The sequence below is a fragment of the Oncorhynchus gorbuscha genome, linkage group LG25 (assembly GCF_021184085.1).
Source record: "Oncorhynchus gorbuscha isolate QuinsamMale2020 ecotype Even-year linkage group LG25, OgorEven_v1.0, whole genome shotgun sequence".
NCBI lineage: Eukaryota > Metazoa > Chordata > Actinopteri > Salmoniformes > Salmonidae > Oncorhynchus > Oncorhynchus gorbuscha.
The window spans coordinates 33,920,520-33,943,960 of NC_060197.1; the positions used below are offsets into that span (position 1 = coordinate 33,920,520).

General features: G+C 44.6%; 1 protein-coding gene across 1 annotated transcript; it reads right to left on the reverse strand.

Moving 5' to 3' along the window:
* Window positions 1-5,506: 5,506 nt before the first annotated feature.
* Window positions 5,507-16,202, reverse strand: LOC124014328 (myozenin-2-like). The gene is made up of 6 exons (XM_046329186.1): window positions 15,980-16,202; window positions 14,780-14,869; window positions 13,620-13,786; window positions 11,486-11,591; window positions 9,101-9,287; window positions 5,507-6,116 (listed from the first exon to the last, which is right to left on the reverse strand). The coding sequence occupies exons 2-6, from the start codon at window positions 14,859-14,861 to the stop codon at window positions 5,885-5,887; spliced, it is 774 nt and encodes a 257-aa protein (XP_046185142.1). The 5' UTR covers window positions 14,862-14,869; window positions 15,980-16,202; the 3' UTR covers window positions 5,507-5,884.
* Between the last annotated feature and the right edge of the window lie 7,239 nt (window positions 16,203-23,441).

The window sequence follows — 23,441 nt, forward strand, 5'->3', positions numbered from 1 at the left end:
TTAGGGGGAAAAGGGGGATGACATAAGCAACAACAAAAAAATTGGGCAATTGACCATGTTACATTAACTTTGGTGCACACGGCCAAGTGGTGACTGTGTTATATTTTGCTGCTGTGTTTGCAGTATCCGTGGCAGTCTGAGCCCCAGCACTCGCAGTGGAAGTGATACTATCGCCTCGGTACTGTCTGTTAAGGAAACAAATGGCCTCCACCATCAGGGATAGGAGACATTTATTATTCCTTCCACTTCAACGTCGTCATAAAACGGAGGGTGATTTTGTATGGACAAAATACAAAGAGTGGAATTCCACTTTTTTTTTTTTTCCTCCTCAAATGTCTACTCCTGAAACAGGAAATGGCATTCAATTGTGGAAGGGAAAGTTGTCGTCTCGATTCCAAGCCATAACTTTGTTTCAAGCATGTCTCTTGCTTGTAAGTTCATCACTCTTTCCTGCCCATTAACCAATGAGAGAAGTTAATACATACTGTACATTGGCCATTCGGCAGGGGAGGCATTTACTGTAGATCAACCCCAGAGGGAAAGGTCATGGGCTGGCTCGTTGTGAAACTGCACTGTTTAATTGGTGTCTCGAGGATGCAGGCTCTTATGTAAACAGGAACTAAATCTTGGTTGTTCAGTTGTCTCAATGCTATCTAATTACCATCGTTGCTTGCATGAACCAAAGTTGTTCAGTGTTTAATTATGCAGTTATAACTTTAAAACGAGCACTCAATCAGGAAAGAGTTTTAGGTTTTAGTTGTACTCTCTGAAGTTCTCTGGATAAAAAAAAAACAGTCTGTGATTAACCGTGGGCGCAGCACTCAGTAGTGATGTAGTTATTGTCGTAGGCTAATCAGTAATGATGTGGAAAGCTAATGCGTAAAGATGTGGTAGGGTAATCAGTAATGGTGTGGTAGGCTAATCAGTAGTGACCTGGTAGGCTAATCGGTAATGATGTAGTTGGTGTACTAGGCTAATCAGTAATGGTGTGATTTTTAAAAAAACGCTACTACTTGATTGGTAAACTGTATACAGTGAGATCTAGCACTGCCATTTATGACATTTGAGTCACATCTCCCATGGAGTGTGCATGTGCCCTGTTACCCTTTGACACCACCTCATCAGTAACCCTATACCAACCTCAGGATATTTTCTCCACTTGTATTTTTGTCCATCACACTGGGTTGAGCACCCCCTGTGAAGTAGACCACTTGCTGTGTCCATTTACTAGAACCAGGCCAAAGCCTGCGTTATATTTACACCATCTACAGTATTGTTAATAATACAGTGGATATACACTGAAACAGATTAGGTCTACTCCTGGACCAAACAGTACTTTAAATAGTGATCCTCTTAAATGGTATTTTAACTAAAAGTTGTGTTTTGTCTGTGGGTGTGTCTGGGATTAGACCTACTCCTGGAGGACCAAAAATCCCAATGGTTGGATATCAGTAATTTAGAACACGTGTGGAGATCCCACGTCCCAAATGCAGCGCTGTATGTTTGAAAGTTGTGTCTGCCTGCAGAGTTAAGACAAGGGTAGAAACCAACATAAAATGTTACTAGTCAAACTCTCCAAATATGTCCCATGGTCCTCTGAGGAACCACATTCTCAGACAGAAGCAGGTGCCCATGAGAGCAACAGTACAGTATTCACTTTCAGAACACCTCCCTTTAGCTGTGCTTGTGAGACCTTGCCGTTTTAGCCTGTACAATAGCCCGCTATTAGCCTGGAATCTATTCTGCTATTACTCTGTTTCAGGCTCTTTACATGAGACATTGAAAGGTTAGAGGAAACCCTTTTGGGAGATGAATCTCACCCTTTTAGAACCTGTGTGTTTCAGCTGCAAAAAAAAGTGGCTTTTGGTGCTGTTTGTGCAGAGTAATTCTCTGGGGACTGAATTACTTTTCCATGACACTCACTGGCTGTACATGCAGTACCAACAGCACCAATTGATGGCTTCACAAGACCGTGGGAGTGCTATATAAACATTCAGACGGCAGACTAACATGATATTAAACTCTGTTAGAAGTAACAACAAGAAGAAAACCATTGGCATGTTTGGGTAGTAGTTATGAAGTTCCGCAAACCAATGAGAATTGTGATCGTTGAGTCTGTCTGTCCCGCGTTTCACAATCTCAGGCAATCAGACGATTGAAGGGCAAAAGTGGTCTTGTCTTCTCCGCAATGCCCCAGAGAGTGTGGTACATAACCCGGGTAATGGTCTATACTATCGGCCATGTTTTTGTTGAATTTGACAAAATACCGTGACGAAGGCATTCGCCCGAAACGTGTCCGTTTTTAACAATGAAATTATTTAATTGAAATGCTTATTTTTGAAGAACACTCCCATTGCCCTTCAAAGAGTTGCTGATTTATCTTCTCATCTACAATACTCCCCAGAGCACAGTGTGTGCAGGAGTGACTGGGCAGGCCTTGTCTTTGACCATATTCCTGGATGTCTTGGTCTGCCAATCAAAGCCCCTCGACTCGCTCGGCCCACCTCCCGTCATGCTATCCCGTGCCAAATAATACACCCCCGGGGGAACCCAACCCATCACCAGCCAAATATTTCCTATCTGAGTTTTGATACTGGGGATAATCAAAGTTCAAAGAGAGGCCAGGCCATTCTTGATAAACAGGCTGGATATAGCGTAACAGTCTTGGCAATGCCGCTGTGCTCAGATGCTGAGTGTACACAGAGCGCTGAGGAGACTGATGGAGAGGAATTCAATAAGACAGCCAAAGGGGAGGTTCATGTGGGCCAGTGCATTACACAGATTGCCAAAACAGAGGCTAGGAATGCATGTAGCCACTGGACCCCATTTGACCACTGTCTGTCAACCATAATCAGTGGTCCCTGTCATTATGGGGCAATAGGGAGTGGGTTTGCAGCAACTTTCTAGTATTGAAATGCAGGAAGATTAATTGTCCAGCCGATTTACATGAGATGGAGAACTGTCTTTGGCATGTGTTGTTTTGTGAGCAAAAATGCCAAAGTTCTCTCTTTGTGGTAGCTGAATTTGTCCTTTAATCTTGAGAAATGGTATAAGGCTGAAAGAATTCACCTGTTCATCCTGTAACTATATTCCCAGCTCTCTAGTAGATTTATAATATATGAAAATAATGTTTTTAATGAAAATGTCATTATTTTTATAAATATGTTGGCAACCGTTTTATAAAGACCATAAGGCCCTCAAACAATTTAGGCTTCAACCTTTGACCTAAGAACAGCCCTTAGTCAGGAGTTATCACACGATAACCCCTGGGTTCTTATGCCTTATTGCTTAAATGTACAGAGCGAAAAGATTAAAAACACTCTCCGAAAGCTGACATTTGCCGAGACCCCAATTTTTTTCAGATCACCAGTGACCAACCGGTCTTGCAATCCACAAGGGCTGTACATTTAGCTTGCTTCACACTGCTCTGGTGATGATGGGCAGCTAAACAAAAAGCTGTCTTTTACACATGTCAAGATTCTGTTTGAATGGATTGTCATTCTCAGTTTGCTTCCCTGCCTCTGTCTGTCTGTATATATTCATTTACTGCTAGTCTGTCTGGCTGTCTGTATCTCTCTCTCACTCCCTCCCTCTCTGTGCTCATCATAACTGCCCAGGGGTGCCCCCCCATCACACAACGCCGTTATATTATGTGTGATATACTTTCCTCGTTTTCATGGAGTGCATGAAGTCAAATCTGTAAAATAATGGCTCCAGATGATTGTGGTCCTTCTGTAGCTCAGTTGGTAGAGCATGGCGCTTGTAACATAAAGATCCCCGGGACCACCCATACGTAGAATGTATGCACACATGACTGTAAGTCGCTTTGGATAAAAGCGTCTGCTAAATGGCTAAATGGCATATATTTATTTTATTTTTTATATTTATCTTATTATTCATAAAGCCATGAAAGAATTTCACTTTTGAATTTGAATGAAGTTACATGTGGAGTTCTGTAGATAAGCAGGTAAACAAAAGTGCAAACGCAACATGTAAAGTGTTGTTCCCATGTTTCATGAGAAGAAAAAAAACATATTTCTATCAAATTTTGTGCACATATTTGTTTACATCCTTGTTGGTGAGCATTTCTCCTTTGGAAAGCTAATCCATGCACCTGACAGGTGTGGCATATCAAGAAGCTGATTAAACCGCATGCTCATTACACAGGTGCACCTTGTGCTGGGGACAATAAAATGTAAAGTTTTGTCACACAACACAAAGCCTCAGATGTCTCAAGTTTTGAGGGAGCGTGCAATTGGCATGCTAACAGCAGGAATGTCCACCAGAGCTTTTGCCAGATAATTTCTCTACCATAACGTCTGACGACGTGTTACAGAATTTAGCAGCCTGTCCAACGGCCTCACAACCACAGACCACGTGTAACCACGTGTAACCATGCTAGCCCAGGACCTCCACATCTGGCTTCTTCACCTGCGGGATCGTTTGAGACCAGCCACCCGGACAGCTGATGAAACTGGGTTTGCGCACCCAAAGAATTTCTGCACAAACTGTCAGAAACCGTTTCAGGGAAGCTCATCTGCGTGCTCATCTTCCTCACTAGGGTCTTGACCTGACTGCGGTTCGGCACCGTAACCGACTTCAGTGGGCAAATGCTCACCTTCGATGGCCACTGGCACACTGCAGAAGTGTGCTCTTCGCGGATGAATCTCGGTTTCAACTGTACCGGGCAGATGGCGTTTAGTGGTTTGCCGACGTCAACGTTGTTAACAGAGTGCCCCATGGTGGCAGTGGGATCATGCTATGGGCAGGCATAAGCTATGGACAATGAACACAATTGCATTTTATCGATGGCAATTTGAATAAACAGAGATACCGTGACGAGATCCTGAGGTCCATTGTCATGCCATTCATCCACCGCCATCACCTAATGTTTCAGCATGATGATGCACGGCCCCATGTCGCAAGGATCTGTACACAATTCCTGGAAGCTGAAAAAGACCCAGTCGTCCATGGCTTGCATACACACCAGAAATGTCACCCATGGAACATGTTTGGGATGCTCTGGATCTACGTGTACCCACCAATATCTAGCAACTTCGCACAGCCATTGAAGAGGAGTGGGACAGCATTCCACAGGCCACAATCAACAGCCTGATCAACTCTATGCAAAGGAGATTTGTTGTGCTGCATGAGGCAAATGGTGGTCACCAGATACTGTCTGGTTTTCTGATCCACGACCCTACTTGTTTTTTAAGGTATCTGTGACCAACAAGCATATCTGTATGCTTCCCGGTCATGTGAAATCCATAGATCAGGACCTCATTTATTTATTTCATTTGACTGATTTCAGTATATGAACTGTAACTCAGTATAAAAGAAATACACTGTCATGCGGCCATGGATCCTTCACTGTAGATCAACACTCACTGCTGAACAGTTATTCAAGCATTTCTCTGGGAATATGTGAAAGCAATCACAAGGGATATAGAGTGTACTGTATATGCTGATGTAATTCAGCAGGAAAAAATGCAATTCAATTGTAAACTGAAATTATAACATTGTGTTTTACATCATTTTATTTAGCTCAAAAACAACTAATACAGTAATCAAATGTCATCAGGCAGATTCATTATATCTTATACACATCAATGTGCAGTATGTAAATATCTATACTGTATTTAGTAACTCTAGCTAGTGTAAACCAGCTGGTTTACTTACTTCAAGTGCAGTTTGGAGATGGGCAGAACAGTTAATCAGAGAAACTTGCATTTTTCACCACAAAAAAGTAGCTAACTTACCCTAATCAGGCAATCAAAAATGCCTCCTTCCCTCACTCTGACCCTATTCTGACCCTAACCCAGCGGAAGGACTTTTGGGTAGCAAACCAAGCAGCATCTCAGAAGATTGAACAACTGCCGGAAGTTCAAAGGTCATCGGACTCTGGGATAAACATGGGATCCAGGTGCATTTTGGGGAGGATGACGGGGGTGCTGGCCCCCGCCCAGCCGCAGGCCACCCTATTGAATGTGGGCCTCTGCACCGCAGTCTCCCCCTGGAGCTCTGGGTACAGCTCCGGCATGGTGTTGTGTTCCACGTCGGGGGCCTTGAACAACGGGGCCGGTATGGTGGACTTGCCGCCAAATGGGGTAGCCACTCTGGAGATGGATAGAGGATTGACAATGTTAATATTATCCTTGCACAACTAACAAGGCAGAGGGGAAGTGACATATTGACTGAGTCTTCAAAGAGTCTAAGCCTCTGGCTGGAGGACATGTTCTGTTGACATGGTAAGGGATGTATGGTAAGAGATGTATGGTGTATTTGTTGACAATGTTGTGACTCGGATAAAGGAATGTACAGTATGTCAGTGGACAAAGTGTAAAAGCAAGTTTACATTTCTATACATTTCTGCCAGGTAGACATAGAGAATGTTGTGTAGAAAACCAACTGTTCGAAACACTACTTGTTTCTTGCAAGGGTAAAGCATCGTCTTTTTATTTAAGGAGATCTGAGTATCAAAACTCCTTAATGTATATATATTTTTGGAGGGTCAGGACAGAGTTAGAAACAAGATTTGGGGGATAGACCTAGGAGGAAGAACAGTAAGGAAAGGCACAGCCAGTCAGGGCACCTAGTCAGTTGCAAAACTGAATGCATTCAATGGAAATGTGTCTTCCTCATTGAACCCAATCTCTCTGAATCAAAGAGGTGCGTGGGCCAGCCATAATGGACATCCACGTCATCTGTGCCCGGGGAGCAGTTGTTGGGGGTTAACTGCCTTGCTCAATGGCAGAACAGCATTTTTTCCCCCACCGTGCTGGCTCTGGGATTCGAACCAGCGATCTTCTGGCTCTTAAACTTTGGGAACCCTTGGCCTAGCGGTTTTCACTCAATCCCCCCCTTGCAGCATTGGGGAACATTCCACACCCCACGTCTATTTCTATGGGCACAAGCACTGTTCATGACACAAACTGTCCAACCCCTCTTGTTGATGGAGAGAACAGTTTGCAGGTTTAAAGCGTATTTCCTGCAATTCTACACATTTTGTCATGGGGTGCAGAGAACAATGAGCAGTTTTAAAGTACATTTTCTTGCAATTCTATACATTTTACCATGCCATGTGATATTTCAGTGACTCGAACATTGCTACAAAATCTATGGGCCAAAGAACCTAGCGAAAAAAACGTGGGCTAGTTTATCTGGACATTTCTGAGAAGTTATAAATACTTCTCTGAGGTATGCAATGACTGACATGACAAGAGGAAACTGATGATGCACTACCCAATTCCAAAATTGCACTCTACTATTACAACGTTCTTAAGTAAGTTGAAAGCAGAACTGAGTTCATTAAAAAATGTAATTAAATGTATTAAATGTACCAGTCAAATGTTTGGACACATCTACTCATTCAAAGGTTTTTCTTTATTTTTTACTATTTCCTATATTGTAGAATAATAGTGAAGACATCCAAACTATGAAATAACACATATGGAATCCTGTTTTGTAACCAAGAAAGTGTTAAACAAATCTAAATATATTGTAGATTCTTCAAAGTAGCCACCCTTTGCCATGATGACTGCTTTGCACACTTGGCATTCTCTCAAACAGCTTCACGATGAATACTTTTCCAACCGTCTTGAAGGAGTTCCCATATACGCTGAGTACTTGTTGGCAGCTTTTCCTTCACTCTGCGGTCCATCTCATCCCAAACCATCTCAATTGGGTTAAGGTCGGGTGATTGTGGAGGCCAGGTCATCTCATGCAGTACGCCATCATTCAGCCAAATAGCAGCCAAATAGCCCTTACACAGCCTGGAAGTGTGTTTTGGGACATTTTCCTGTTGAAAAACAAATGATAGTCCCACAAAGCGCACACCAGATGGGATTGCATATCGCTGCAGATTTCTGTGGTAAGTGTGCCTTAAATCACAGTCAGCGTCACCAGCAAAGCACCGTCACACCTCCTCCTCCATGCTTCATGATGGGAACCACACATGCAGAGATCATCTGTTCACCTACTCTGCGTCTCACAAAGACACGGCGGTTGGAACCAAAAATCTTACATTTGGACTCATCAGACCGAAGGACAGATTTCCATCGGTAAAATGTCCATTGTTCGTGTTTCTTGGCCCAAGCAAGTGTCTTCTTCTTATAGGTGTCCTTTAGTAGCGGTTTCTTTGCAGCATTTCGACCATGAAGGCCTGATTTCACGTAGTCTCCTCTGAACAGTTGATGTTGAGATGTGTCTGTTACTTGAACTCTGCAGCCAAAATAAATGCCTCAATCTGAGGTGCATTTAACTTGAACTTATCCTCTGCAGCAGAGGTAACTCTGGGTCTTCCTATCCTGTGGTGGACCTCATGAGAGCCAGTTTCATCATAGAGCTTGATTGCTTTTGCGACTGCACAAATTTGACGGATTGACTGACCTTCATGTCTTAAGGTAATGATGGACTGTCGTTTCTTTTTGCTTCTTCGAGCTGTTCTTGCCATAATATAGACTTAGTCCAATTTGGTAAAAGACCATCTTCTGTATACCGCCCCTACCTTGTCACAACACATCTGATTGACTCACACACATTAAGATGGAAAGAAATTCCACAAATTACCTTTTAACAAGCCTGTAAATTGAAATACAGTCCAAGTGACTACCTCCATGAAGCTGGTTGAGAGAATGCCAAGAATGTGCAAAGCTGTCATCAAGGCAAAGGGTGGCTACTTTGAAGAATCTCAATTCTAAAATATATTATGATTTAACACTTTTCCTTTTTGGTTACTAAATGATTCCATGTGTTATTTCATCGTTTTGATGTCTTCACTATTATTCTATAATGTAGAAAATTATTTTTTTAAATAAAGAAGAATCCTTGAATGAGTAGGTGTGTCCAAACTTTTGAGTGGTACTGTATGTATTTATAAAAAAATAAAAAATTGGGGGGGGGGGGGCCCACAGTTTGGGAACCACTGCGCTAGTCTACCTGCTGCCCTCAGTCAGCTGAGCGAAGGCTTGAACCTCCGTTGCCGTGGGCATATAATTTGTCTAGAGTCAGGAGCATTACTACTGCACCAGCCTCCGGCATGGCAAGTACTGTACTATTTCAGCCAAGGTATGGTCCAGGACAGGTCCATCATCAGTCATACCTGTTGAAGCTCTTGTACCCTGGTCCTTCAGGCTTGGCCTCTGGCTCTGCCAGGTGGTTGACAAGGCTATCGGCCAGGGAGGGGTCGCTGTGGTAGATGGCCTGGTCCCAGGGGGAGTGGTAGGACTTGGGGAGGCATGTGCTGTTGAACTTCTCTGGTTCCATTTGTTTTAGAGGTCCACCATAACCTGGGCAAACGAGGGGGAGAGAGAATCTGGTGTAAGGGCCCTGTGACTCCATTCGGTACAGTTTGTCAAAGCGGTAGAAGAAGTTGAGAGCGGGAGAGGAAGAATCAGAGGGAGAGCTAGACATAGAAATAAGGAAGAGGAGGCAGTGAGAAACTGCATAGCAGAGAGATGGTGTAATGATTTACAATGCCATTTGAGGAATCTATCAGGTCATATACTGTACTCTCAAGCTGATTTTTTTTTTGTCTTGCACAAACCTCAGTATAAACAAAGTGCAGCAATGTATGGGTTCTCCCTGTATGATCAAAAATATGGTTAAGTTTCACAGTGAACCAACACGAAGGACATTTTACTGTGTGGTGTAAGGGTGACAGGGAAGGCCTATCCAAGTAAGTATCCTTCAAAACTAGTGTTCTTCGCCAGGGGCGCCTTGCAAACACGTGTTACGTAACGTAGGGTGTTGCTGTGTCACGTCCAACCCTCTTACAACTAACAAAATATTCTGAGTTTGTTTTATCAAAGGAGGAAATGAGAAAGACCAAACATTGTCTCCTCGGGGGAGTTCTGCTGTTTTTTTTTTTTTTAGAAACTTCCTTCACAAACGCAAACCACAAGATCTACTTGGGGCCACGGAGAAGTGTTCACGAGCATGGCTGCACATTTGGCTGCTCCAATGTGTTGCGGGAAATGTACTGTGACTGCCGCACTGCAGGAAACACTGGGGGTTGGGAAGATGAAAGGGAGATCACTGTATTAGTGACATGGGGTTAAGGCATGGTAGATATAGACAACAAGACTAGAGACAAAGTTTTGACTCTATGTTTTGAAGCATTGTTCCAAATGTTCTCACGTTCGCGTCATGATCTCGAGCCAGTCCGTCAGACCCACATTACCAGAGGGACAAGATATTTGGATAGCACTTGACATTACAGCAATGAATAAAGTGGTACCATGGTGATAACATTGTAGTATTACATATCTATTACCACTGTATTACTATAATATTAGCCCTTTTGCCACTAATGTAAAAGGCTATCGATACGGTTAAATCAGTGGAGTAACATTTCAACACGAGTCTGATTGCGGTGCAGTGATTTATTCGGTAGCCAGCATTTCCTTGCTTCCCTTCCCTATTCACACTATTCAACAAGCCATTAGACACCCAAAAGTGAAACATCTGGGTTCATCTCTTGGCTCATTTAAGAGTCATTGTGTGACATCCGATAACCTTTGAGCCCAATTCTCGGCTACTGTTATCGCTGTGTCCACGGACTTCTCCGTCGGACTCCCTCTCAAGGTGGTAGCGTAGTCGTATGTTCCCAAAATAGCATCGTAAACTGTCTCCATGTGCTCATCTGCTTAACTGGTGTCCATATTATGTTGACGGTGCTGGATCAGGAGTTTGAGCGTGATCCGAGTGCCATTCTCTTCCTGATGGTTCTCAGAGGATAGCGAGTGGTGGACACAGGAAATACTCTGCGCATTTCCTGTGGAGGAAACTTGACTGTTATCAAACTATCCCCAAGGTCGCCCATAAAAAGTGAGGGAAGGGAGAGAATGGATAGATACAGAGAGTGAGGGAGAGATCCACAGAGAAAGATAGAGGGGGGAGAAGGAATTCTCCTGCCCTGGAGCCCGGAAGATTCCACTCAAGAATAATTTTTCCCCCACGAAGACGCCTAAGTACAAAAAAATGCAATGGAATTAATAAAATGCCAAAACAATGAAGACTATCCCCATGCTGTAGCTAAACATTTCATAGTTTGTTAAATCCAGCTGGACCAACACCTATTTTATCCATACACTTACCTCATGTGAATAAAGGAGTAAACGTTACTAGCACCGAAAGTTCTACCATAGAGCAAGATGTAGCTATGACCATATTACTTAATAAAAGTAAAATCCTGTCTAGGGGGTTAAGGGGCTAGGGTTACTTTCTTGAAAGGACATAAGGCCAGGGATATTCTCACCGGGCTGCGTAATTTTTAATTTGGCCTAAGGTTTTGAGCTCTGTGCCCGATGCAGGTGCTCCAATAAATGTTTTCAACTGGCCAAGGCTTGATGACTCCAATGTCACCGGCTCACCCTTGCTAGTATAAATCATGCTAATGACTCCACTGACATCCAGGTTAATGAGTCGTAGGGGTCATGGGGTCATTAATTTAGAGCAGAGGTTATGTCGCATTAGCAGCACCCACCTGGTGCAATGTTGTCTGGGTTGGGGGTGTTGCTCGGATCAGGCGTGTTCGGGGTTGTTTTAGACTGTTCCACTCCCAAGCTGTTGCTTTCTGTGGTTTCTTGACTCTGCGTTTGAAGAGTTACACCATTCCAAGGAGAAGGTTAGAGGGAGGGAGGGAGGGAAAAGGCAAGGACAGAGACAGTTTAGAGCAAAGGTCAGAGATATAGAGGAGTTAAGAAAGAGAAAGTGAGATTGGGAGAACGATGGAGAGTTCAGTGACTGTCTTATGTAGAGCCAGTAACATAAGGAGCATTGTATTCCCATGTATAAATATCCTGTGCTGTGGTCCACAGTGGGTAACTTTCATCCTCCCCAGTGATATTTGTACTAATTTATGCCAGGACTTCCTCAGGAAATGTTGACAACTTGAAATAAATTCCCCTTTGACCCAAAAGGTAAACAAACGGGGACTGCAAGATCAAACTATTTTCATTTAGAGTTTTAATAATTTCATCCTATTCAGTGTCCAATAGATTCCAAACAACCTTAAAATGTGCAGGTGACTGCCAGAATAAAGGAAACACCAATATATAGTGTCTGTGTGGAGTGTTTGGCCACCACGAGCCAAAACCGCTTCAATGCGCCTTGTCATGGAGTTCCAGACGCTTGCAGAATCTATTGGATTCTTCCATGAGAAATGACTTCATTTGGTGAGGGTGGGGGAAAACACTCTCTGGCACTGCTTCAGAATCTTCCATATGTTTTCAATTGGGTTGAGATCTAGTGACTAAGACTTACACACACACACTACCCACCCTTTAAACCCTCTATGCTCATTTGAGACCCCTCTTTCAAAGTCACTGAGATATCTTCTTTTAGCCATGGTAGACAAAATAATGGGCGACTTGGAATGTTATTCATGACTCTAAACATGATGGGATGTTAATTGATAAATTAACTCAGAAACCACACCTGTGGGGAAGCACCTGATTTCAATATACTTTGTATCCCTCATTTACTCAAGTGTTTCCTTTATTTCGGCAGTTGCCTGTATGTATGTGTGTGTGTTTACAGGCTCAAACAACTAGTTATCAGAGGAAGTGTCCTGGATGTGGCTTCTAAATGGAAAGAAACAGATTGGACTCTCTGTTTCAATTAGTTTGGTAAAGTATATTGGAAAATGTCCCTGTATGGTCTGAGTAGCATATTAGCCGCTAGGGCCTAAAGTAGCCGCTAGGGCCTACAGTAGCCGCTAGGGCCTAAAGTAGCCGCTAGGGCCTAAAGTAGCCGCTAGGGCCTAAAGTAGCCGCTAGGGCCTACAGTAGCCACTAGGGCCTAAAGTAGCCGCTGGGGCCTAAAGTCTAAAGTAGCCGCAAGGGCCTAAAGTAGCCGCAAGGGCCTAAAGTAGCCGCAAGGGCCTAAAGTAGCCGCCAAGGCCTAAAGTAGCCGCTAGGGCCTAAGTGGCCTAAATTGCCGGGACGAGAAGATGAAGACTTGGCACACTGCCCATCCAAACACAAAGCTTGTAAACAGGACTTTTAACGTATGCCCGTTGTAAGAATCTCATAGCTATTATGCAAGTACAAGGCCTTATCCAGAAACAACCCCATATCCGTTACCCCCTATCTGTTACCCCCTATCCGTTACGCCCTATCTGTTACTCTAGCGGTTAGGCTGTTTCTGCAATGTGTCTGAGTCTTGAGCAGCAGTAAGGCTGCAGTCTGATAATCATCTCAAGCGCTTATGTGTTTCATCAGGAAATTAGGTATAGTGTTCGTCAAGTGTCTGTTGCCGTTCTCCTCCTCGTAAGCGTATAGGCAACTATAGGATTGGGGAGAATGAATCACTAGATGACAGTCTCCTACAGTACAAGATAAGCTCTTCGAAAAATATTGATAATGGTTTGAATGAACCGAATGGAAACTCTGCGATGAGCCTTCTTTAAATCTCTCATCACAATCGCGTAGAGCTCCAAAACAAATGCTAATGGTATCGGTCATCTCCCTCATCGCTCATTTTCCCATAAACGTTCACGTTGAAACAGCAACTTTGTTCCAGTTTTTTGATTGTCGTTGTAGTATCCAGAGTTTTTAATCTAGCTAGCATTCACATTCAAGCGTGTAATGTACATGCAAGGGGTTTGTGTTGCTTACATTTATCTGTGTGTTGGTTACATTCTGGATGCTCTCGAAGGTGTATTTTTCAGAGCGCCTCTTGTGCTTTTCAAAGAGGAGGGAGCCCCTGTTGGAGGCCAGAGACAGCTCCTCTAGCATCACATCCTTAGGGACACTCATCTTCTTCCCCAGGTCCATCTCTGCATCTGGAAGAGACACAACAGCTCTGAGAAAGTAGGGATGGTGTGTATGGGGAAAGGTGGGTGGGGATGTGTGTGTGTTGTGTCATTCTGTACCTCAGCTGTGCATGCCCTTGTTATGGTTTTATCTGTGTTTGGCTGATCTAGTGTCCCACACGTCCTTACTTTTTAATGACCCTATTATGCATGTAGTCTGTCAGAGTAAGTTATTCTCGTTATACTGACAATATTCACATTTGTCTATTTACATTCTACTGATTTACCTTTCACTGTAAAACATATTCCCATTACCCATCTCGCTGACTTAATATATTGTATGCTGTCAATAATACAATACATTTTTTATAATCTTTCTGTGTCAGACAGCCTCTCATGTTGGCCCCCTTGTTTGTGATTAGCAGTGAAATCCCCCCCCCCTCCCTCCCGTGCATGCTGATCATGGAGACGTCATAGTCTAATCAAATGAGCCAAAAGCAACCAGCCTGACAGAATATCCCTCAGCTGTCAGTGGCCCTCAGGCTCTCTCTCTCTCTCTCTCTCTCTCTCTCTCTCTCTCTCTCTCTCTCTCTCTCTCTCTCTCTCTCTCTCTCTCTCTCTCTCTCTCTCTCTCTCTCTCTCTCTCTCTCTCCCCAATGAGCCATGCAGTTGTCCCCTCCCAGAAATAGCTTGTTCAAAGGACAACGACAAAGGGATTAATTACATTCAGTAATAAACAAACTTCACATTTGCTTATTTATATCCAAGGCCGCAGACCGGTTCAATGGTGCTGCTTGGAAACCAGTAGTGAATTAGATGATACCCCGTTACAGAGTCTGTATAGACTGAGTGAGAGAGAGGGAGAGAGTGTGTGTTTTGTCTTTGTTTACAGGCACACACACACACATGTATTTGTATGACTGCAGTTAAATTGTTCATGTGTGTCCATGTGTTTTTTTTTAACATTAGAAATGAATGAAGGGAGGCAACGGGGGGAGAGAGAGGCCACGTGTCGTACCATACCTTCAGGACCCTGTACCTCCCTACAGATGGCTGCAGCTTGCATCTTCCTCTCGTTGGTCGTCATGGTAGAGAACTGCGACATCGCTGCCCCTGGGGAAACAATATCACAAGGGACAGCATGTGACGGCACGCCTTGTGCCGTAGCAACTAGCTTAACAAACCGAAGGAAGCAATGCCGCGCAGCACTGTAAGGCATGCCATCCTCGCCAACATTACACTCCCCCTGCCACGAACAAACACCCACCGCAGCAGGTACAATTTATTGGTAGTGCTGAAAGGGCAAAGTTAACACATTCCTTTTAAATAACCCTGAGCCGTTAAACGCCAAGCACGTGCTCGGCAGACATGACACTCACTCGGTGGTGAAGCGAGAATCAATATGCGTGCGATCACCCTTTTGGGTTGAGAAAGGACATAGGTACGGGACGGGCAATGTCACAGCAAACATGTGTGACGGTTGACAAGATGTGGGAAAAGCAACAGTCCACATCGTACCATTGTGTTCCTTGGTCTAGCTGTACGATGCACCATCTTGTTTTCATTTGAAATCCACATAAAAATCTGTATCCGTATGAATGGCTGCTCATTCAGTAAGTCATTCGGTAAACATCATTTAGGTAAAGACAACAGCAGAGTAATGTGCAGAGAAATCAAAGTACTTGTCCTGTCTATTCACTTGGCCTGAGAGCCATTCCTATACGACAATCTGACCATTTTAATTAGAGCATTCTTAGCTCTAGCGTCGCTAGTGTCACCTCCAGGTCAATAAACGTCCAAAGAAGTTCTCAATGTTAGTAAGCTCTTTAAATCTATTTGTATCCACTGTGGGAATAGCACCAAAAACACTATGAATGGAGAACTTGGAAATATTGTGAAAAAGATTGCTTGACATCATCGTGCATAATGACATTCATCACCCTACAGTAAATCCATTTACATATCAGGCTGCATTAAGTCTTAGGAGGGATCATATAGTAGACATACATGTGTACCTTACATCAAGTGTCCTACATTAACAAGACATGGGGATGCAAGAGAAAAACTGTTCGATTGGACAATAATACAGCTCTGTCAATCATAACGCCTGGACTATTGAAAGTCCCAAACAAGCTTGAAACATCAATGTCACCCTGTGGTATCACCCAGCAAAACATATCGGCACAGCACCTAGGAAGTGACCCTATGCCTATGACACCTTACCTGTGTGTAGGTCCCTTTAGGGGCGTCTCAACATGTGCCTGTATCCTTACGGAAGCTAGGAAGACGTGGGGCAAGGAGGTCAGACTGGGTGGGGCGACCTGCCCGGGTCCTTGCACTCCCCTGTGCTGAAGCCTTAACAGGGGTGAGTGGGAAGGAGGGGGTGGTGAGGGGGATTGGTGGCTGGCTGGATGAGTGACTGGCTGTGTGGGTGTCAGTGTGTGTCCTAGTTATGGGGCATGTTTGAGTGGTAAGGCTAAAGCAACCCGACTATGTGAAGGAACGAGGAGTGAAGTCAGGGTAGGTGAAACTACGACAGCCGAAAGTCGGACACTAAGGCTCAGATCGACATGGCAGAATCAAAATGAACATCTCCAACCCCCATAGCATACACTCACAAACTGAAATCATATGTGTGTACATTGTACAATCAATTAGTGAGAGGGAGCCTCATATGAAATCCATTTACACTGTAGACAGTATTTCCAATGTAGCCTGCTATATTTGAATTGCGGCAAAGTTGGTTCCGATTTCAGTCACGTCTTTGGTCATGTTCCCGTGGGTCAAACAAAAGACCCTATTGATTGGTTGACAGTAGAGCCTTCCACAATGCCGGTGACGGCTGCAGGATGAAGTTGGTGAAGGGGAACTGCAGAAACTTGCAGTCATCTTCGTGACCTTTTAATCACGTGATTTTCATGTTGTCGACATGTAGGCAGGCGCCAGTCGGCCAATTTGTATCTCTATAATGCAACACACTTCGAAAGGCGGTGACCAACAATGGTCACTGACTTGACAAAAGTGATCAGCTCGAACGCGCCCAATGGTATGTGATTCGGGCGGTAGGGGGCTAAATATAGCGGCTACCACTCCCCTTCCCTCCCTCTCGCTCGTGGCTCAGTGTCTGTACAGAAGCTTAGGCTGGGTGCAGGGGTTGCTGCCGAACTAGCTCCTGTCTAGCCACTACTTCCCCCCCACCCTTTTCTGACACCATACCATCTCCCATAGTTCCCTTGGTCTAACCTGTTGGAAAGTGTGTGAGGCTGGGGTTGTAAATACCTCTCTCCCCCCAGTAGAGCCAAGGACAAAACCCTTATATTACCAATCCTTATCACATATCTGTTGCGTAGACCTCAACGGCCTGTTCAGGGAGCGGAAATGATTGGATATGTATCTGCTATAAACTCTTCCTAAGCTGCTGAAAGGAACCGTTTTGCTATTGGACCCTAGGTGGCAGTAGAGGTAATTGAGAGGTGGGGTTTTATATTTCCGGTGTACCAAATGCATCAATGACTATGGGACTACCAATAGTTTAGTTACCAGGACATAACTGCACCCCAGCCTTGTAGTTTTGGAACTTTGTAGGCTTTTTGAATGGTCTTCAATTAGCTATAACTTTGTGAAAGGCAAAAGTAAATTCATCCACAAGCACAAATTAGATTATATAAACCTTAAAGGGGCAATCTGCAGTTGCTGCATACATTTTTGGACCTATAAAGTAATTTCTATATAAAGTTACCCATTGATTGTTAAATAATTATAAATGCCTTATGACCTTAGTTCCACTGTCATACCCCATCATAAACCAAAATATAAGCTTGGTTTACTCCAATGTTTATACACAAACACTGTACAGCTTCAAAACATGCTTAAAACTATAACTTTAATGTACTGGATGGTCAGTCCTTGAATCCATGGCTCTGTCTATGAATTTGATAGTGGTTCCATTTCTCCAGGCCCATCCCTCATCTTTACACCAAAACAGAAACCGGGGATGTTGAGGAGTTTGTTGAACAACATTCACAGTTCTTCACTACTTCTATCCTATTCTAGTCTATCCAACTCAATTGCTGACTGTTGCGTTATGCTACTTTGTGGCATCAAACTTGGAGATTGAAGCATCATCACATGCTGACAGTGGGACAGGACTGCTCTTTTTGTTCTAATGCTGCCACACTCTCCATAGCACTCTCCATAGACCCCCTGCCATTATGTAACTGTCTCCTAGGCAACAAGTCCCCCTAACAACCTCTACCCAATAGCTATGGACTCGGAGGGACTAAACATCAAGCATAGTGTGCACACATGGCTAGTAAAATGGTGATTTTTACGTTAGTTATTACTTTATTTGCTCAGAATGTTTGTGCAATAATTTGACGCTAAAATAGCAACTATATGCCGAGAGAATTCATGTGTGTTATTATAATAACAATAAATTACATTTGTAGAACGCTTTTCCTTTGCAGATGTAAATCACAAAGCTCTTTAGATTGTGAGCAGCCATTAAAGCTTTATTTTAACAAAAATGCTAAAGACATTGAGAGATAGCTAGCGGTCAAGTACCATACAAGATTCACAAAATAATAAAGGTGACAAGGACAGAACAATAGAACTTGAAACAAACGTATAAGACCGACAACTGACACCACAACGTAGAAAGTATTACGTGAAAGCCAGTTTGAAGAAGTGATTCTTTAGCTCAGACTTAAAGGACGTGGTGGTCTGGGGCAAGCGGAGGTGGGGGGACTGCAAGGAGTCTTTGATCATTTGACTAGAGTGACCCTGAAGGCTGTTCACTTGAGGTATTGGATACCATAGGTATTGAAGACTAACAGGAGGCTTGAAGTTTATTCTAATTTGGATGGGTAGCCTGTGGAGAGAGGCTAGAATGGGTCGGATGAGGCAGATCTCCGCGTTCCTGTGAGGACACTGGCAGCGCTGTTCTGCACAAGCTGCAGCCCGTGGATGCTTTTTTAGGGGAGGGCATTGCAGTAATCGAGTCGGGAGGTAACGGGGGAGTTGACCATCTTTTCCAGATCAGGTTTGGAGAGAGCAGGATGAAGCTGGGTGATGTTTCTCCGGTGAAATAAATATTTTTTGCAGACAGATTTTGTGGTCAGAGAAAATGAGGGAGGAATCCAGTAACACCCCAAGGTTGCGGACCTAGGAGGACAGTGGGATGGAGTGGCTGCCAAAGGTAAGAGTGGTGATCGGACTGGTTTTGGTGTGATGGGGAGTGCCGATGAGGATTGCTTCTGTTTTAGTATTGTTGTGTTGCAGCAGGTTGTTTGACATCCAGGCCTTTATGTCATCTAGGCAGCTTGTGAGGGTGTTCATCGAAGGGAATCCGGGGTTTGGTTTTATGTAGATCTGTGTCATCAACATATTGTGTGCGGTTTAAAAGGTATGAGGTGAACCAGTTATGGGCGGTACTGTCGAGACCTATGTATTCCTTCAGTCGACCCAGGAGGATGCTGGAGGCAGCACAGCTGTGTACATACCGCCACAAGCAAAAACCAAGGTGAACTCAGTGAACTGACAGCAAGAATCCTCTCACCCGGAAGCAGTCAGTGTCCCAAAAGCAAGCCCGTTTTAAAATAGAATTTCTCAAAATATCACCAACGTGTCCTGGCCCACAAGACGATCCGGCATGCTTGACCATGTATACACAAACATCCGTGATGAGAACAAAGCCATTCCCCGCCCCCACTTCAGCCAACAGATCACATCTCTCTGTTCCTACAAGCAGCAACTCAAGAAGGATCCACCAACACAGAGAATAGGGTGGCGCTGGACAGAGGAAGCAGTTTCAATGCTGCAGGATTGTTTTGAGAACATTCTGATTGGGATATGTTCAGAGTCATCCACCCAGGACTCATCATCAACATTGAGGAATATACATTGTCATTCAGGCTTTATTAGGAAATGTGTTGATGATGTTGTACCCACAATAACAATTCGGACATACCCCAGCCAAATATCCTAGATATACTGAGATATCCGTACAATGCTGAGAGCCTGTACTGCAGAACTGAATGTAAGCAGAATCAACACCGATGACTCGGTGTCGCGCGACACATACAAGCTAAGCCGGTACGAGCTCCACAAAACCATTAGGGAGGCAAAAAGATCATATAGACTCTAACTTGAGTTGATGTTTGACAACTCAGACTCGCGTTGCATATGGCTAGGATTACAGACTATCACTGACTGCCAAAGCCTACCTCCTAGATGAGTTTAACACATTCTATACTTGCTTCGAGGCAAACAATACCGAGCCATCCAGAAAGACTCGCTGTTCTGGACTACCAGGTTCTTTTTCTGTCCGAAGCTGACGTGAGAACTCCAGTGAACCCTCACAAAGCCACCAGCCCAGATGGCATCCCTGGCCACGTCCTCAGAGTGTGTGCTGACGAGCTGGCAGGAGTCTTTTCAGACACTTTCAACTTCTCCCTGTCCCAGGTGGTAGTCCCCACCTGCTTTAAGGAGACCACCATCATCCCAGTCCCCAAGAAAAACAAAGTGACATGCCAGGCACGCTGGACCAATCCAATTTGCCTACTGCTTCAACAGATTCTCGGAAGATGCCATTTCCATTGCTATTCAAATGGCAGCAGCACATCTGGGCAAGGGGAACACCTATGTGAGAATGCTGTTCATTGACTATAGTTCAGCATTCAACACTATTGTTCCCTCCAAGCTCAACACCAAGCTCAGAGCCGTGGGTCTTGACACCATCCTCCGCAACTGGATCTTGACTCTTAACACAGAGGCCCCACAGGGGTATGTCCTCAGTTCTCTGCTGTCCTCCCTGTTCACCAACGACTGCATGGCATTGCACGACACCAACTCCATCATCAAGTTTTTCTCACAAAACCATGGTTGTAGGCCTGATAACCAACAAGGACAAGTCAGCCTATAGGGAGGAGGTAAGTTTTTATTTTACCTTTATTTAACTAGGCAAGTCAGTTAAGAACAAATTGTTATTTTCAATGACGGCCTAGGAGCAGTGGGTTAACTGCCTGTTCAGGGGCAGAACGACAGATTTGTATCTTGTCAGCTCGGGGGTTTAAACTTGCAACCTTCCGGTTACTAGTCCAACGCTCTTAACCACTAGGCTACCCTGCCGCCCCAAGTGAACTGGCATTGTGGTGTCAAGACAGCAACCTCTCCCTCAACATCAGCAAAACAAAGTAGTTGATTGTTGACTTCAGGAAGCAGACGAGGGAACATGCCCACATCAACAGGACTGCAGTAGAGAATCAACAGTTTTAAGTTCCTCGACATCCACATCGCCGAAGACTTGTGCATTGTGGCCTGGTAAGGGAATTTCTCAGTCTCTGTCACAAGGCCCTAAAGCGGGTGGTGAAGATGGCCCAGTACATCACTGAGACTGTGCTCTCACCAATCCAGGACATCTACTCGAAGCGATTCCTGAGGAAGGCACACAGCACCATCAAGGACCACACACACCCCAGCCACGAGCTGTTCTCTCTCTTACCGCCAGGAAGACTGTATCGGAGCATGAGGTCTGATACCAACAGGCTCAGAGACGGTTTCTGAACTGGACTGACCTGCTCTGATTCTTCACACCTTAGCACACATGCACTCACTCATACACACACAAGATGGGTGGTCCTTCTGTAGCTCAGTTGGTAGAGCATGGCGCTTGTAACGCCAGGGTAGTGGGTTCGATCCCCGGGACCACCCATACGTAGAATGTATGCACACATGACTGTAAGTCGCTTTGGATAAAAGCGTCTGCTAAATGGCATATATTATTATATTATTATGGCGTAGCAGTCAGATGTCCTTGTCTTGTCCCATGTATATATCTTTTTCTTCGCATTCTTTTTCATATTTTTCCTAAACCTCAACTTAAAAATACTCTGTTGCAACCCTCCTCACCCAATCTGGTGTGGATCTGTTTTCTTTCGAAAGTTTTTCTATTTACCTCTGAACTAGAATACCTCAACTGAAGTTAGCTAGCTAACTAGCTACCAGATATCAGTCTGCTAACATTTAGCTCTGAAAGCTCTCGACAGTTACTACAACGCATTTCAAACCAGCGCATGCCGGACCTATGTTTCTCTCCATTTCCCAAGATTCCTACCGCAAACTCTGAACCCTTTCATCTGGATCATGGCAGCTAGCTAACCGCAACCCGGGTTGACTACTCCTGGCTAACGTTTCTGTCTCGTAGCAAGCACCAACTAGCCTGGGGCTAGCCGACGCTTGAACCATCTCCCAGCTAGGGCTCCTGGGCTACTCCTGAAGCCCACTCCTCGGCTACAATATCCAGACCCCTTCTACTGCCGGTACGGGGCATGGAACCCCGCAGATCCTTCACGACTGGAATACCGACATAATCTGCCCGAGGATCCCAAAAGGCCCCTCAGGCGCGACTTCCCTTGAAGACCCATTCTGCTAATCGCGGCCTGCTAGCTATCTATAGCATATCGGACTGTTAGCTGATCCACCGGCCAGTTTCTTGGACCACTATACCCATTTTTCCAATTGGACTTGGACCCCTCTGCTACTTGGAACCCTACTAATTCCACGACTGGTCTATCAACGTCACCGCACGAGGAGGCAAAAACAGACTTTTCCCCCATTGCGACGTCCCTCTAAGGCCTTATGCTAGCTTTCTAGCCCCGGACTGCTAACTGCTAGCTTGCTAGCCCCGGGCCTGCTAACTGTCTGAATCGCCGTGTCCCCAGCCAGCCCAACCACTCACTGGACCCAAACGATCACTTGGCTACGCATGCCTCTCCCTAATATCAATATGCCTTGTCCATTACTGTCCTGGTTAGTGATTACTGTCTTATTTCACTGTAGAACCAAAAGCCCTGCTCAATATGCCTTAACCAACCATGTTGTTCCACCTCCCACATATGTGATGACATCACCTCTCTCTTCATCACTAAATGCCTAGGTTTACCTCCAATGTACTCTATTTCTACCATACCTTTGTCTGTACATTATGCCTTGAATCTATGCTATCGTGCCCAGAAACCTGCTCTCTTTACTCTCTGTTCCGAACGTGCGAGACGGCCAGTTCTTATAGCCTTTAGCCGTACCCTTATCCTACATCTCCTCTGTTCCTCTGGTGATGTACAGGTTAATCCAGGATCTGCAGTGCCAAGCTTCACTCCTACTCCCCAGGTGCTCTCATTTGTTGTCTTCTGTAACCGTAAAAGCCTTGGTTTCATGCATGTTAACATTAGAAGCCTACTCCCTAAGGTGGCTTTATTCACTGCTTTAGCACATTCTGCCAAACCGGATGTCTTAGCCGTGTCTGAATCCTGGCTTAGGAAAACCACCAAAAACACTGAAATTTCCATCCCTAACTATAACATTTTCCGCCAAGATAGAACTGCCAAAGGGGGCGGTGTTGCAATCTACTGCAGAGATAGCCTGCAGAGTTCTGTCTTACTATCCAGGTCTGTACCCAAACAATTCGAGCTTCTACTTCTAAAAATTCACCTTCCCAGAAACAAGTATCTCGCTATTGCCGCTTGCTATGGACCATCCTCTGCCCCCAGCAGTGCCCTGGACACCATATGTGAATTGATTGCCCCCGCATCTATCTTCTGAGCGCGTGCTCCTAGGTGACATAATCTGGGACATGCTTAACACCCCGGTCATCCTACAGTCTAAGCTTGATGCCCTCAATCTCACACAA

Excerpts from the sequence above, each read along its gene's own strand:
- LOC124014328 (XM_046329186.1), bottom strand. The coding sequence starts at position 14,861 with ATGTCGCAGTTCTCTACCATGACGACCAACGAGAGGAAGATGCAAGCT. Across the intron at positions 13,787-14,779 it reads GGAGGTACAGGGTCCTGAAG|ATGCAGAGATGGACCTGGGG; the intron begins GTATGGTACGAC and ends TGTCTCTTCCAG. Across the intron at positions 11,592-13,619 it reads TAACCAACACACAGATAAAT|AGTCAAGAAACCACAGAAAG; the intron begins GTAAGCAACACA and ends CTTCAAACGCAG.